At 33.4% G+C, this 17,027-nt stretch overlaps 1 protein-coding gene across 2 annotated transcripts in view; it reads left to right on the top strand.

The window, feature by feature from the left end:
• Positions 1 to 4,435, top strand: part of LOC143058257 (chitin synthase chs-2-like) — a 56,626-nt gene extending 52,191 nt beyond the window's left edge. For both annotated transcript variants that reach the window (XM_076231731.1, XM_076231730.1), the window contains exons 14-16: positions 56 to 315; positions 979 to 1,190; positions 1,827 to 4,435. In XM_076231731.1, coding sequence (XP_076087846.1) covers positions 56 to 315; positions 979 to 1,190; positions 1,827 to 3,151 — 1,797 coding nt within the window. In that variant the 3' untranslated portion in view covers positions 3,152 to 4,435. The remainder of the gene's footprint in view (positions 1 to 55; positions 316 to 978; positions 1,191 to 1,826) is intronic.
• Positions 4,436 to 17,027: the final 12,592 nt, after the last annotated feature.

Below are 17,027 nucleotides of genomic sequence, written 5' to 3'. Positions count from 1 at the left end.
CGGGTGCCAAACCCCATTTATTATTTGAACATATTTATGTTTTTTTCTATTTTAGGAATTTTGGTGCATTATCCATGGCTTATTATATTTTCTTGCGATCCCATCCATGTCTATGCTGTTGATGATCTACTCTCTCGGTAATCTGCACGTGGTATCCTGGGGAACACGTGAGACGAAGGCACCAACACCACAACAAGGAGCACAGCAAGAAAAACCTCGGCAGAATGCAGTACAGAACTGGTTGGAAAAAATTGGATTATCGGACAACAGTCAGGCGTCATCCGAATATCAGTTTTCATTCGGAAACTTATTTAGGTTAGTCTTGTTCTAGCTCTTATCTGAATTTAACAACAATAAGGGCATATATTATAACATTAAAACATTGTGTGTTGCTCAACGTGTTGTACTCAATATATTATAAAATATTTAAATTAGATATACGTCATGTGCATAATCTAGATCTTTTCTAACAGTATAGAATATGATACCTTGAAATTAAAAGGGTTAATTCATTTTCTCTAAGCCTGATAAAAAACCTTAGTTTTATAACGATCAATGACTAAGTGACTATGCGCATAAGTAGATAAACACGAAGTCTCTCGCCATTATTAGCTTTTTTCACACATTCTAATGTATATTTTCCCCTTTCTCATACCAAAAACTTGATATATAGTACATGTATGTACATACATTTGATATATTTTGTTTTGCATATTTAAGATGTCAAAAGTGATACTGGATAACTAAAATATAGCCACTAACAATAAAATTGAGAAAGGAAATGGAGAATGTGTCAAAGCGACAACAACCCGACCATAGAGTAGACAACAGCCGAAGGCCACCAATGAATTTTCAATGTAGCGAGAAACTCCCGCACCCAGAGGCGTCCTTCAGCTGGCCCCTTAAAAATATGTATACTAGTACAGTGATAATGGACGTCATACTAAACTCCGAATTAACCTCTGTTTACCTTTTTAGGTGCATGTGTTGTCCTCGATCTGATGTTCAGAACGAGGATGCCAGGTTACGAGCTATATTGGAGCGACTGGAAGACATGGATAACAAAATGACGGAAGTGACGTCATTTTCACAACGTGGTAGCATTTCCGGATCATCAAAACCTGACAAGAAGGAAGAAGAAATGTCACCATTTTCAAAGCAGGATGTGCTAATGGACAGTGGCGAAAGACGTAAGCTAACAATATATAAAAAAACATGCTGCTTAGAATAAAATAGAAATAAACTTAACAGTGTGTTCGAGAATATAAATAAAAACCTATAATGTTTCCTCTTACCCCATAAAAACAATTTTATCAATTAACAACCTACATGTACAACTGAACGATAAACACAAGCAACGTTAAAACGTGTTAATGTTATTAATGTTCTGAGAACACAAAATATTTTTGTGACCATTTTTATGTTTACTCAATTCCTGACGTCTATTTGTTTTAAATACACTACGTTTTAAAATACCATTCATTTAATAGTTTACTATCGCACTAAAGCTCAAACTTTTAGAGTACTCGTCCTTAACCTATGAATATGATTCTGTTATGTATATTTGTGAGTTTTAGAGCCAGTTTCGTTTTGGATGACTTAGTTTTAACAACAATATTGCTCAGACTCTAGTCCGTAACTAATTCGTTGTACCAATAAAATAATTTTTATTTTGTAAAGTTAAATAAATATATCTAATACTGTAACAGTGAACACATGTATAAGATTGAAACAATAAAATAAAAAAAATGTACAAAACCATGCTGACGCTACAAAATTAGTCTTTTTTATCATAATATAACTTAAATATAATATATATTTTACAGTGAACCCAATTTATAAAGAAGAAAAACAAAAGAAAAGAGACGAACTGAAAGACCCTTACTGGGTTCACGATGAACAGTTACGGAAAGGAGCGATTGACGTTCTGGATAAAGGGGAGGTCGACTTTTGGCAAACTTTTATCAAGAGATACCTGTTCCCAATTGAAAGTAACAAGGAACACGAGAAGAAAGTAGCTAGCGATCTGATTGAGCTCCGAAACAAAGTTTGCCTAGCTTTTCTTCTAATCAACGCACTATTTGTTACAATCGTATACACACTCACGGAAGTGAACAAATCGGACGGTTCTCTGTCAATTCCGCTTCCATGTGGCACAGGCAATGATAAGTCTGATTCCAATACAGGAAATACAGGTCAAGGGAAGATTGAGCCTATATCCTTCGCTTTCACAGGTGTATTTGGACTCATGCTGTTTATACAATTCGTTTGCATGTTATTCCATCGCTATTCCACTCTTTTACATATCATAGCTAGTGCAGAGATCAAACTCAAAGAGCATATAAGAAATGTTATTGGAAATAACCAAGAACAAGACGTACAAAACATCGGTATAGAAGATGGATTAGATCTCGTTCGTCAAATGCAATCTTCAAATGAACCGGACAGTGATACAGTGTCTGTGGATTCGTTTGATCTTCTCGGGGACGACACACCACGTCATGATGATGACGAGTTACCAGGAGAACCGAAAGGGAAAGATTTATGGAACAAACTTCAGAAGAGGAGAAAACAAATGAATGCAAACACATTAAGTAAAAATTTCATTAAAAATTTCACAAAGTTAAAACTCGTTGTGGAGACGGACGAGACAGCAAGTCTCTCGCCATTAACTGGGGATAACTTCGGGTTCACTGAAGATCGAATCGGTAATGTCCAGAAACAATTCGGAAAGAGAAGATTTTCTAGAAAGTCTCTGCATACTATCGTAAATATAGTCCAGAACGACAACATTAAAGACGAAATTAAAAAACGAGCAGAACAACTTAACAAGATTGATGATTTAAAGAAGCAGAGACGGCGGGAAAAGCTAAGGAAAATAGTTCTGTTGGCTAGATCTGAACAGAAAACAAGGTCAACATTAGGGAGTGTTGTACAAGCGAATATAGCTCAGCAAAAAATTGATAAAATCGAAAAAGAAATGGATGAGCAAATGCAAAATATGGACCCTCCTCCGATAGCATCTATAAGTGAGGAGGACGTCGAACCAATTGACAATGCTAGCACAAAGTCTTGGCCAAGCGAAAGTAAATATGCTTTAAAGAGCACAAAGGACACCAAGGATCTTAATAACTCAGATGTATTGTTTTGACATTTTTGTACTTATGGAATATGTACCACACTGGTATCGATCAGTATGCGTCATGCTCAGAAGTCCATGTATTACAACTACGTCTTCAATCGCTATAAACTTCCGATTTATTCGAGTTTCACCAGAAAAAACTATATGATTAAAATATTTAGGTAGATTGTTTATTTATAATTTATGATTTTTAAATTGGTATTGACGATATATAAGTTATTAACCGTGATTGCAATATATGATAATTCTAAATAAATGTTTCTGAATGACATATTTAGGTACAAAATGAAAGTATGCCATAACACCTTTTTAAGAATTTTCAAAACGTAATTTGAAGGTTGCCCTTCACACATAGTTTATAGCACATTGCATTTTAAATGCCTTTTAATTACATTTCTCAAAATAAGCTTTATTTAATTAAAGCGCGTACCATAATTCGGTACGTGGTATGTGGTTTGCTCATTGTTGAAGGCCGTATGGTGATTTGCATATGTAGATGTTCACTTCTACATTATTTGATTTCTGGTTGAAGTTAAAAATACCACTTCTCTTGGATATATTTTAATTCCTAAAAGCAAGGGAATTTTCAACCAATTAGCATAAAAAATCAAGGAGAAGATAATACCACCGCAAGTTAAAAAGGACAAATAGTCAGACGAAAAAACAATAAACAAAACACTACTGTAACTCATATACTAAAAATTAAGTAATATCACAAATTGAATACCCATTTAAAACAGAGGTCTCCCAAAAAAAAAAACAATAGTATTGCCCATGTTATTGTATGATGATGAGTTATTACCCTTGATAATGCGTAATGAAATAACGGATTTGACATCTGTTACTATAAGCTTCCGTCAAGTTCAAATAAAAAAATGAGAAACATATACTATATAACTAAGTCCATAATAATGAGTACAGATAAAAACAATAAAATATTAGATAAAAAGAAAGAAAAAAAACGAAGACCGTCCCAACCGAACTCCTCACTAATACAGATGATGTTTAAGCGTGCATTGGAATCAAAAAGTAATTGATGTAAAATGTATATCAGAAATAAAAGTTAAAGGTATATCTATAATATTAGGATTCACAAACACTTTACTATCCACACTGATCTGTGTACACACTTGTGGGATTATCAAAAATCATACTATCCATACTGATCTATGTCCACACTTGTAGGATTATCAAAAAACAATTAGTAATGTCATTATGACTTGGTTGTTTGTTTTTTATGTTGTACTTGTATAAATAAAAACATGTGATTGCTAATAAAAATATAATATATTCTGTATACGTTATGCTACCATGTCTGTTCTTTGTATGCACGGTTTAAAAATGATATAGGGTGCGTTTCAAAGGCGGCGAGGGGAAAACGTCAATACTTAATTCTGTTCTCAAATCCTTTTCATATGATTTAGATTTTACAAATGTTATCTTTTCTCATATTGTTTGTATTTCATTCGGTTTGTAATGTGAGAGTTGAATACCAAAGGGTCAATACATAGAACATTGGTTGATAAAATAAGAGACTAGAACACCCAGAAAGATAATGTACAAAGAAGTTGTGTTGACCTTATCTGATCATATACTTCTAGTTTTCCCGACCGATTCACATATTTTTAGCTCGAAAAGGTGACATTTTCCAGCGGCACGTCCTATATCAGCTTGTGCAAATTCGCTCTATTCAACGTAAAGCACAATGACAAATACAATGTTCGCTCTTTTGACATATACGCTTTAGGCTCTTCAGAATTACTACGTTCAACGAAATGTTTGAAAATCATAAGTAAATCCGTAGATTGTCCGTCCTAACACTTGATGTTCTTTGATATATTTATTGGGGTTTTTTTTATGGCCCAGCAACAGAGTTGCTTAGTTTTACCCTTTGTAACGATATCGCCTCGTCTCAATTATAAGTTTTGGGTTGGGAGTAGCTCAAGCAATAAAAACACGTCTTACGATGACGACACTCAATAAAAGATAAAAGAGAGAGAGTAAAACAAAAAGGCGTTTCCGGACATCACTTGTACAATTCCGTAAAACATATCAATCTGAATTACAGATATATAAAACATATATATCTAAATATATGACACCTTGTCCGTCATTCCGTCATTCTGTTATTCCGTTATTCCGCAACAAACCATTATACGGATTGTATTTTTTAAACAACTTTAGATATTGACCTGATTTTTGGTACTATGTAAATTACATGTACCACTGAATGATGAGACACAGATCAAGTTTATGTTTCGTTTCGCTCCGCTAATTTTGGCCGAAATTATGGGCTTTTGACTTTGATAAATTGTTGAAAATCATAGTTAAAACAAACTTTTTTTTGAAACGCCTTCAGGTGTAATACCACCAATGATTTTCTCCTGTTTTTGTTGAATTTGCACTTTTCATAAAATTGCGCAGAATTTATCTTTGTTTCAAATAAAGAAATACTTGGCATCAGTAAAGTTTTATCCTGTCCAGTACTATAGAAAAAATTTCACATGACATTTCATTGCATATAAGAAAAAAACCATCACTGGAAGTTAACCAATCAAATGTCTCCCCTTATTTAACCTGCATAGGTACAAGATTTAGTAACCATGTCAGCTCAAGTTTCCAAAATATTCTATAGAAACCTCAGATAAAAAAAATAATGGTGCTATGAAACACCCAAGACATATGTTTATGACACAGAAAATGTTATACTGCAACAAAATGTAGGATTAATTACATACAACTGTCAAATTTATGGGAATATTTTGTTTCGACCTATTTTCGTATACAACCGGATTTGACGTGCCATAATTTGTTGGTAAACACCTTCAGATATTGGGCTGAATTTAGGTATGTCAGGAAACCATGATGAGTTACAGATCAAATTTAAGTCGTTCTGCTCTGCTGATTTTAGCCAAAATGAAGAGTTTTTGACTTTGATAAATTGTTGAAAATCACAGTTGTACAGACTTTTTTTCTATAAACGTATTTAGATAATTGGCTGATTTTTGGTATGTAAGACTTCCATCATGTTTCTGTCAACTATTTGAGACGGGGTCATTCGTGTCGTTTCGACACATATAGTTTATTACATACACGAATATTGGTATGACCCCAGCTGACTCTGTGAAAAAAACTAAAACCTAACTAAACACAGTCAAGAAGCTCTGAAACAATTATTTCATCAACCTTTTTTCCGATATCATCACCAAACAAATAGGTTACTAGTGTGTCGCCTATTATTAATTGAAGTTTTTTTAAGCGAGGCAACTCTGAGAAAATAAAGCCGGTAGTAGGTCCGGTTCCTGCATTGAAAACTAAAGACTAGGCAACACGAATCACACTAACAGATCGGTGGTGATTGCAGATACTCTGTAACGGTATGATACAGCTCCACATGCAAGACCCGTCATGTTTAACTGGTTTTCGCAGTAAACATATGACAAATTCGCTCAAACGTAAAGCTCCGTGGCAAATATAATGTTCACTCTTATGAATTATAAGCTTTAGGCTTTTCAGAGTTAACGCATTAAATGAAATGTTTAAAAATCATAACAAAATCTGTAGATTGTCCGGGTCGTCCTAACATTTAATGTTCTTTGATATATTTATCGAATTTTTTTATTACATTATCGAATCTTGTTATGACCCATCTGACTCTGTAAAAAAACTAATGCCTAATTAAACACAATTAAGAAACTCTAAAACAATAATTTTATCAACCTTTTTTCCGATATCATCACAAATAAGGTTACTACCGATTCACATATTTTCAGCTTGAAAAGGTGACATTTTTTTCAGCGGCACGTCCTATATCAGCTTGTGCAAATTCCCTCAAACGTTAAGCACAATGACAATGACAAATACAATATTGGCTCTTTTGACATATAAGCTTTATGCTCTTCAGAATTATTACGTTCAAAGACATGTTTGAAAATCGCAACAAAATCCGCAAATTATCTGTCCTGACATTTAGTGTTCCTTGATATATTGTTTTTGGTTTTTTTTGTTACATAAACGAATATTGTTATGACCCTGACTTTGTAAAAAAAATAATAGTGGCTCATAGACATTAGACATTAGACATTATTTTATTAAACCAATCATGGGCCCTTGTCGGGAAAGATACAAAAACATCATACAATGATTATATAAACATTATTGAAATACACAAATATAAACATTAGTGAAATACACAAATATAAACATTAGTGAAATACACAATATTATAAGTAATACACAAATAATAAATTGATGATATGAGCAATGTAGGATATAATTAAGGTAAGAGGCATTGAGTGCAATGAGGTCGATTTAATATTAAAAGAATATGATATAAAGTTTATTAATACGGAAACAAAAAGTAAACATAGAACCAGGAATGTAGTATCTCATTCTGCAGTAGTTCTCCTCATGACCAGTGCACAGCAGTGAGGGACTTTTACATCACAACAATGCAAAGGTCATCAAGGGGAGATCCTTCAGAATAATGGGTGCTTCATCAGGGTTCCTGACCCAATCCTTCGATCTAGTCAGTATTTCTTTTAAGTTCCGATGTCTACTATATGCCACCATTGGTGGTTTTGGAAATAGCTTCCTATATTTCGCATTGCGAAGTAGTTTTTTATAATGTTTTCGTAAAGCTTTATTTATATTTCCTAACGAAAATTGATATTTGGTTACAAATACTAATGGTATCTGCTTGTCAGATTCTTGTTTAAAGCGGAGTAACTCTGGTCGTTCGATATTGGGAGCCGATTCACAGTTACAAAGTATTTCATGGTCCTTATATCTTCTTTGCTTAAGATGGCCTTTGAATTTACAAAGTGTATTTTTTTAATTTTTCGTGTTGCTGTTGTTTCGGTGGTGGCGAATAGCGTCCCCTTTTACAAATCCGGAGAAGACTGTTGGGTTATGCATAGACGTCCTATCTAAATATTGAAATGTATTAGTAGGTTTGGTGTAGCTCTTTATATCAAAGATACCGGAGTTCCTGAACCTCAACCCTTTATGTACGACTGTACCGAGAAAAAATAATTTCTTCGTTCTAAATTTCATAAGTAAACTTTAATAAAGGGTGATGATCATTTGCTATTTTAAAAAACTCCTCAACCTCTTCTCGTGATGAATGATCTATTATAAACGCATCATCTTCTACACCTTCCGTAAAATAAGATCTTATTTTTATACTTATATTTTTCAATAATTTCATTGATAACTTCGAATGTTCTAATATCACAAATGTCTGGGCTGCATTTACTTCCCATACTAGCGGCTGCGTTGCTCATATTTTGTATTCTCATCTTTCATATGTGCTCCTGTACTTTGTCTTTTCATTGTCTTCCGTCAATTTTGTTTTTCTATTTTGACATAGTTATTTGTTTTACAGTGATTGAGATAAAAAAAAAATATATCCAATTTTTGACATTTTAACCTGTTATCTCAGTTTGTTTTGCTCACACATCATAGTTAATATAAAAAGTAAAATCTGACAAATACCGATCTCCGAGAAAAAAATAGGAAAAATAAAATTAAAGGAGGTTGTCATTCAAGTGAGTGGTTTAGATAGCTGCTTTAAAAGCAGGATTACTCCACCATTGTCTTTGTAACGCAATATCTGTACAAAGTCAAGAATATGACAGTGCTTTTTATTCGTATGATGTGTCTGGTGTGTTTGAGATATTTATGAGTTTGCTTTTTGATTAAGGACTTTGATGTTTAATTCTCCTTGGTATTTTTGTTACTTTGCCTTTTTGTAAAACTTTCTTTAGTACTTCTTCATATATTGTTAATCATAGTTTTGATTACTGATTAGTAACGGCTTACAGGGAAAGTTTAAACGTTGTGAGAGGGTAGAGTGGGTGTCATTCAATAGAAACGTCTATTCAAACAAAAAAGTCTCTGAAACTGATATTATCAATATGCTTCATTTCTTAATTGACATCATATTTGTTCCGTTTGCAGACGTGTTTTTTAACAAAATAAATCTGCATTGCCAAGGGAAAAAACTGTGTCCCTCTTCTTGTCGACTTCTTCCTTTATTCTTATGAGGCTGACTTCATACAAGAACTTCTTAGGAAGAAAAAAGGAAGTTAGCAGTAATCTTTAATAAAATTAACGGTACCAATTTTCTTGCACCAGATGCGCATTTCGACAATCCATGTCTCTTCAGTGATGCTCGTAGCCAACATATTTGAAATCCAAAAGCTTATATAAAAGATGAAGAGCTATAATCCAAAAGGTCCAAAAAGCATAGCTAAATCCGTAAGAGGAATCAGAGCTTTGCATGAGGGAGATACATTCCTTAATTTATAATAATTTCTATCATTTTGTAACAGCAAATTTTAATAACACAAACAATCCGTATTTTCATGCCAGTACCAAAGTACTGGCTACTGGGCTGGTGATACCCTCGGGGACTAATAGTCCACCAGCAGAGGCATCGACCCAGTGGTACTTTACTTTGCGCTATATAGATTATGTTCTCTAAATAAATACCTCAAAATTTGTTGATAGCATCTATCCCATCAAATTAGAGAAGATACAATTAAGTCTGCCTCATATCTTGACCTACATCTAGAAATTGACAATGAGAGTTGAAAACACACGTTACCACATAAGAGATGATTTCTGCTTCCCAATTTTTAACTTTTCATTTTTACCAAAGTGTTATTATTCTTGGCCTAATGATCGCAAACTATTAAATATACTACACAGTGTATATAAAGTGCGAATCCAGTGAGTTCATTTTCACTGTTGTATGCAAGTGAAAATACCAAAATAATTGATTTGAAACTAAATTTTAACATATTTTTATTATGATGTGTCTTTTTAATGTAAAATAACAGTATTAAAGTTCAAATATGTGTTATAAAAGCAACATAATATAGAATACAAATTATTAAAAGCGATCCATTTTCACTATAGATGCGATATATTATCACTGTATGGCATTCATTTCTGATGTAGAATTTTCGAAGATGCGATGAATTTTCATTGTAGATTAATGTGATAATTAGACTTGTAACCAATGAAAAACTTATTTGATTACTTTAATATTTATTTCTTTTTATCACTCGTATATGTCTATAAAAACTGGCTGGCCATTTATACGTTTTCCCACAGTATTGACATGTGTGAACTGTATTGCCATGTTTCCCTGCTTTGTGATTCGCTAGGTCTTTTGAAGTTGCAAATTCCTGATTACACAAATCACACTGATACTTTTTGTTGTTTTCTTGGTGCATGTTGTTTCAAATTATGTTTGTAAAAAAATGACCTCTCGCATTTCTTAAATTCATAGTCTTGTTGTTTAGGCGCTTGTTGACATGGCCATCAAAGTGTTGTTTTTATACGAACACATTTTTTTTTCGGTTCGTATATTGCTATGATGTCGTCATCGTCTGCGTCGTCCGAAGACGAATTTGGTTTCCGGACAACTTCAATTTAAGTGAATGGATCTATATAAATCTTAATGAAGGTTCAATACCACAAAAGGAATGTTGGGATATATTTGGGAAGAATGGTTCCAACCATTTACGAAAAAGGGGCATAACAGAAGCATTTTTTTTTCAATTCAGGATAATTACTTATAAATATAGTTTTGTATAGGAATTTCGATTGCTCTGATATTGTACCACAGTGTTCAATACCACAAGTAGAAGGTTATGGTTCCTTTTTGGGGTTATGGTACTAACAGTTTAGGAATGAAGGAACAAAAAGGGACAACAAACAATCATGTTTACTTTGTAGTTTCCGGAAAATTACTTGTGTGTAAGTTTTTGGATCTTTGTGGCATTGTACCACAAGGAACAATATCACAAAGGGGAGACTGGGATTCGGTTTGGGGATAATTGTTCCAAACATGAAGAATTAGGGACAACAGAAATGGCAAAAAAAAAACATGTTTCCAGTTTCCAGACAATATCTTGTGTTTAAGAAGTGTGTGGATCTCTCTAAAATTTTATTCCAAGGTTTATTTATAATACCACAAAGGAAAGACTGGGATTTCGTTTGATGGTTTAAACGGGTTCATATCTCTTTTATTTTTATTTTTATATATTTCAAATTTTTGAAAGTATTGCACATACGATTTGTAAGATCTTCGACCACATTTACCCTGTGTCAGAAAGGGGGACGAAAGATACCAAAGGGACTGTCAAACTCAGAAATCTAAAATAAACTGACAACGCCATGGCTAAGAATGAATAAGACAAACAGACAATCAATAGTACACATGACACAACATAGAAAACTAAAGAATAAACAACACGAACCCCACCAAAAACTAGGGGTGATATCAGGTGCTTCAGATCCTGCTCCACATGTGGCACCCGTCGTGTTGCTTATGTGATAACAAATAATCTATATAACGTCTTAAATTTGATCATAACCCAAATTAAGATAGTATCAAGCTTTAATAATGTTTCCAAATTTGCCCCAACTGTTCAGGGTTCGACCTCTGCAGTCAGCGAAGCATTTTAATATTTTACTACAAAACGAGCAGATGTGATTAAAAGTTCCTATCGCTTTCTTCATCTTGTAAGCCAGGCCAGCAAAGGCGTATCCAGGGGGACTGAAAAAAATTGGTTGATTACATAGGGAATCACTGAAGCGTGAGATGGGGCGCCCCCTTTAGGTAAGCCATCGGGCCCGCCTTACAAAAAGTTCTGGATTTGCCACTGCCCAGTTCTGCTTTTGAAGTGTTTGGAGCAATGAGTACAAATGAGGCCTTCTCCATGCTATCAGTTTTTATGTTCATTGAGAAGTCTTAAAATTTTAATGCACACTGGTCACATTTGTGTAACTTATTAGTGTGGATCTTCTTATGCCTGTGCAAACTAGCTACTCATTTTGTCTTGAAAGGGCAATAAGTACATTGGTATGAAGACTCCTCCTTCTTAACTTAGTTCTTTTTTCTGTGATTCATCTTCACTTGCCTCCCCTAATGCTTCAATATCCATGTTCTAAAGGAAAGATAGTTTTTAGCTCGATTGTTGCTTGCATGTTCTTTACTGTCAAAAATGAAACGACATGTGACATATAAATAATCCAAAGTCATCAAAGCGTGAAATGCAAGTCAAGTTGTGTAGGGCAAACTTTTTCTGTCAAAAATGTAAACTGATAAAGTTGCATTGGTACCGTACATGATGTACGTGTTGTAGAGCACCCTTGACACTACCGCAGAGGTCGAACCCTGAACAGTTTGGGGTAAGTATGTACACAACATTCAAGCTAGACTCTTTTTTAATGAAATAAAAAAAATGTTAAGGTAAATGTCGGACCATTTGTACCTCAATTTGGACCATTTCGATAACTTTAAAATCCAAAATACCAAAATCCAAAATTTAAAAACACGATGAAATTCAGCATGCCAAAGTACCCCAAATATTTAATTGTTGAAATCCAAAAGAATTTATTTTTTGATAGTTTGGACCCCACAAACTTGTTAAATGGGCCAAAATTTATAAAAAATAATATACACAATCATGTATGGATTTAGCCTATCAAATAACCTCTACTTTTATTTTGGACCTTGTGAGCCAATATAAAACCAGACCCAAAATCAAAAAATCTTACTTCAAAACCTCATTGAAATTGGTCAAGAAGTGATTTATAAAAAAAATATTAGAAAAGTATTGTTGTTTTTATCCCATATTATTACATTCTATTTCGAGAGACATGCATAGATGTACGTATTCAGTGATGAAGTGTCATTGCATTGGATAAATATAACTACACTTTAAATAAAGATGCTGATGTCTATTACATGATTCTTCTGCTTTGTAAATAGACCCATACACTCTAAATCCAATGATGAAATTTAAAACACTTTCAACTCTTAAATGATCCACATGTTGTTATATTATGACTTCGATGTGTTATATTTTAAATAAATATTAATTATATTGAATTTATTGGAGTGTTCAATCAAACTTTCCATCTCAAAGTCAGCACTATCAAATCCTTTTCTTACTTTAATTATTGTTTGAGCAAGTCGGCTGAATTAGGAATTTAATGCATAGATATGAATAAATTTCATACAGTGAAAATGCACCGCATATACAGTACTAATGAACCGCTCTACAGTGAAAATGAAGGTAAAGTATCATTATTCAACAGTAAACATGACTCGTATAAAGATAGCATCATAGTGGAATTCAATACAAAATGGACAAACTGAATAACAAAAGCTATTCTACGTTATACAACATTAATAATTGTGTTAAAAAAGTAAACCATTATAGGTCAATGTACGGACTTCAACACGGAGCCTTGGTTCATACCGAACAACAAGCTATAAAGGGCTCCAAAATTACTAGTGTAAAACCATTCAAACGGGAAAACCAGCGGTCTAATATGTATGTTAATCCCTTTCTTTTTTAGCCATGGCGTTGTCAGTTTATTTTTGATCTATGCATTTAAGTGGTATATTTAAAAATCAAACTTTACCAAAATGAGTGACACTTAACGTCTTAAATATTTTCCGTAAAATGATTTTAAAATCAAGGGCAGATAAATGAATTTGATAGGTTAATTCATGTATTTTATTTTAATTTTCATAAATATTTCAGAAACAGCAATGAAAAACAATTATCTCGTTGAGGTTCTGTATTTTTAATTGCAATGTATTCTAACGAAAAAAATCCAAAGTCTTTCACAGAATTAACAGTCTATTATCGAACATGCAGACACCAAAGGTACAATAATTTCATTTATTATGATAAAATGTATTACCAGCTCCATCTGTAACGCTTGAAACTGCACACCCTGCTAATCCACCACTCAAAGCACCAATGCCTGCACCTGTCAAAAATGCATTTTTGGTTAAACTATAACTGTAAGTGTCTTAATCATTTTGAACAGTTGCAGTTGATATTGCTCCTGATATTGTACCTCCAAAAATGGAAGAACCAATTTTTGCTGCAATGTTTTGAGAACCTGCACCATACACCAAAACTATTCCGTATCCTGCACCAGTAGCTGCCCCTGCTAATGCTTCTTTACCTCCCTTGATTACTGTCCCAATTGATGCTACACTTAACACTACCATTTTGACCTACAAGTGTTTATTTTTAATTTTGATAGTTATCAACCTTATTGAATCTATTAGTATAACCTGAGAGATATTTATGATTTCAGATTTATCAATGATTTTCTGAATATTGAGAAGTATGTACTCAAATAATATTTATTATAAAATAAAAGAGATAATATAGAAAGTAACATTTTTGAATATATGACAAACACTGATTGATTACTTTTTCAACTGATTCGTCAATAAACATTCGATGCTACAAAAACTGTCCCTGGGGAGGACTTTGTGTAACAGGAGGCGCATTTCAGCTGATCCATATACAAAAGTTGTACTAGTTCAGCTAAGATGAACGTCACATTAAACTCCCAATCATGTAAATACAAGTCTAACTAAGGCCAGATTTTCCAGACTTGTGAAAGGAGCAACAAATGCGACGTGGTTAAATATGTTTTATGAGATCTCAATACCCTCTTTATACCTTCTGTTGTTATAGATATGTTATATATAACTCCTTATCAGCCAATCCACGTGACGTAACAAAACGATGAAACGGGTTATCAGCCTCGGTGTGAATTATATGGCTGGTTTATTTACGCTCGTTACACATATAAAAAAAATATCATGTTAATGCTTAGTGTACGGTATATGTTAATAGTTTTGGGGGATTTCTATTTTTTTCTATTTTTTTCCGTTGTAAAAAAAGTGTGATTTCTATCATATCAATGTTGAAATAATTTTCAAAGTCCATACACATGATACAGTACTCAGTTATATGTTTTGATTCTTCAACATGTATACCTACATATATATAGATTTTTTTATTTAATATGTCTTTAAATATATGATTTCTGTAATGGTCATAAGCGACGACTGTAAATTACTTTATGTTATACAATTTTTGTGTTTAAATTTATTAAACTGTTCCTACTTGTTCTAGCGTCATTATTATCCCACCTCCTTCAAAAAACAGTGCAACTGCAAAAGGTCAATTATTCCAACAAGAAAACGAAAGGCATGTATTATACTACAATGTAAATATAACGGTTAAAGACAGAGGGGCATCAGACTTATAAGTCGTAAATCAACTGACAACGCCTTTGCAAAAAAAAACCAAGGAAAAGGTTAACAAACAAAACGCAACATACAAAACTAAAGACTGATCAATACGAACCACAACAACAACTTAGAGGTGCTCGAAAAAGCCAGTACAAAGCCTTACTCACAAAAGAAATATTTTTCATATTTAATAATTAGCTCACATCAAAGATAAATATTTTGTGAGAAGCACGATTTTATGCAATGCCAAACTATATTAGTTTTTTGTTTCACATCACTTTTTAGCTATACAAAACATGCATTTTGATAGTTTTATTCGTACAAACCGAGTACACACCGACATCTGGCCGTTCCGATTCATACATAAATATGTATTGAATTCAGAGATATATTTTAAATTTTAAGATGACATATTTTATTTTCGAAATGAATAGACAGTACTCAAAAATTAAATGTAACATACCTGTTTACATACTGAATTCCGAGGAATAAAATATGTCTCTGAATTCAGTATATAAATGAGAGGTTTGGCTACCTATAAATGCACCATTTTCTACATAAGAAAATGCCTGTACCAAATGAAGGCAACAGAACAGTAGTATACCGCTGTTCGAAAGTCATATATTGATTGAGAGAAAACAATCCGGATTACAAACTAAAACCGAGGGAAACACATCAACGATAATAGGAAAACAACGAAACAGTAGAAACACTGAAGTGCAACAAAAACCAAACAACAATGCAACACACAGAAACAAACTATAAAATAACCATAACCATTTATCTCACTTGGTACAGGGCATTTTAAGATTCCAAGTCAGGAATGTTACAGTTGTCCATTCGTTTGATGTGTTTGAGCTTTTGATTGTGACATTTGATCAGGGACTTTCCGTTTAGAGTCTTCCTCGGAATTCAGTATGTTTGTTATTCTTTATTTTACACAGTCGACAAAGGATGCTGGTAAAAAATTATATTATTAGAACCATTGACCAACGTGGGAGAAACTACTAAGTCTTTGATTTTAAACCTATTTTATTCATTGAGATATGAAAAGGATTGAGCAACAGGCACAACCTTTAAAAGTTCTCTCCATATTGCATGTACAAGGTATAAATAAAATATTTACAACTTAATTTATGAAATTATTAAACGTGTTGTTTTAAATTTTTCACATCACTGGGTGGTTACCTCTGCTGGTGGCTTATCGGTCCCCGAGGGTATCATCAGCTCAGAAGTCAGTAGTTCGGTACTGACTTGATTTAACAAACTCATAGATACCTGGACTAAATTTTGTATATACGCCAGACGCGCGTTTCGTCTACAAAAGACTCATCAGTGACGCTCGAATCCAAAAAAAGTAAAAAGGCCAAATGGAGCCCTATATAGCTTGTTGTTCGGTGTGAGCCAAGGATCCGTGTTGAAGACCGTACTTTGACCTATTATGGTTTACTTTTACAAATGGTGAAATGGATGGAGAGTTGTCTCGTTGGCACTTATACAACATCTTTTTATATCTATCAATTTAAATCTATAATTTTGGTTCATAACAAATGTAGGTGGTTCTTCTATTGACGTATAATATTTTTAATTTTCCTTTTTTTTTCTGTCCTACGTATACCTTCAAGCGTGAACGGCGAATAGAAACACGATAAATTAGGTCTTTTCCCAACCGACAATTAAATCCTTGCAAAAAATGGGCGTCAATGTGGTTGTTTTTTTATGTTAAATTACCAAGCCATATCCGGTCTTAATTAGGGTGTTGAATCCGAAACCTCGTACAGGAAGAGGTAGATC

This window comes from Mytilus galloprovincialis, chromosome 14 (genome assembly GCF_965363235.1).
Source record: "Mytilus galloprovincialis chromosome 14, xbMytGall1.hap1.1, whole genome shotgun sequence".
Lineage (NCBI taxonomy): Eukaryota > Metazoa > Mollusca > Bivalvia > Mytilida > Mytilidae > Mytilus > Mytilus galloprovincialis.
Note: the sequence above shows the minus strand (reverse complement) of the source record. Positions and strands in the feature narration are given on the sequence as shown.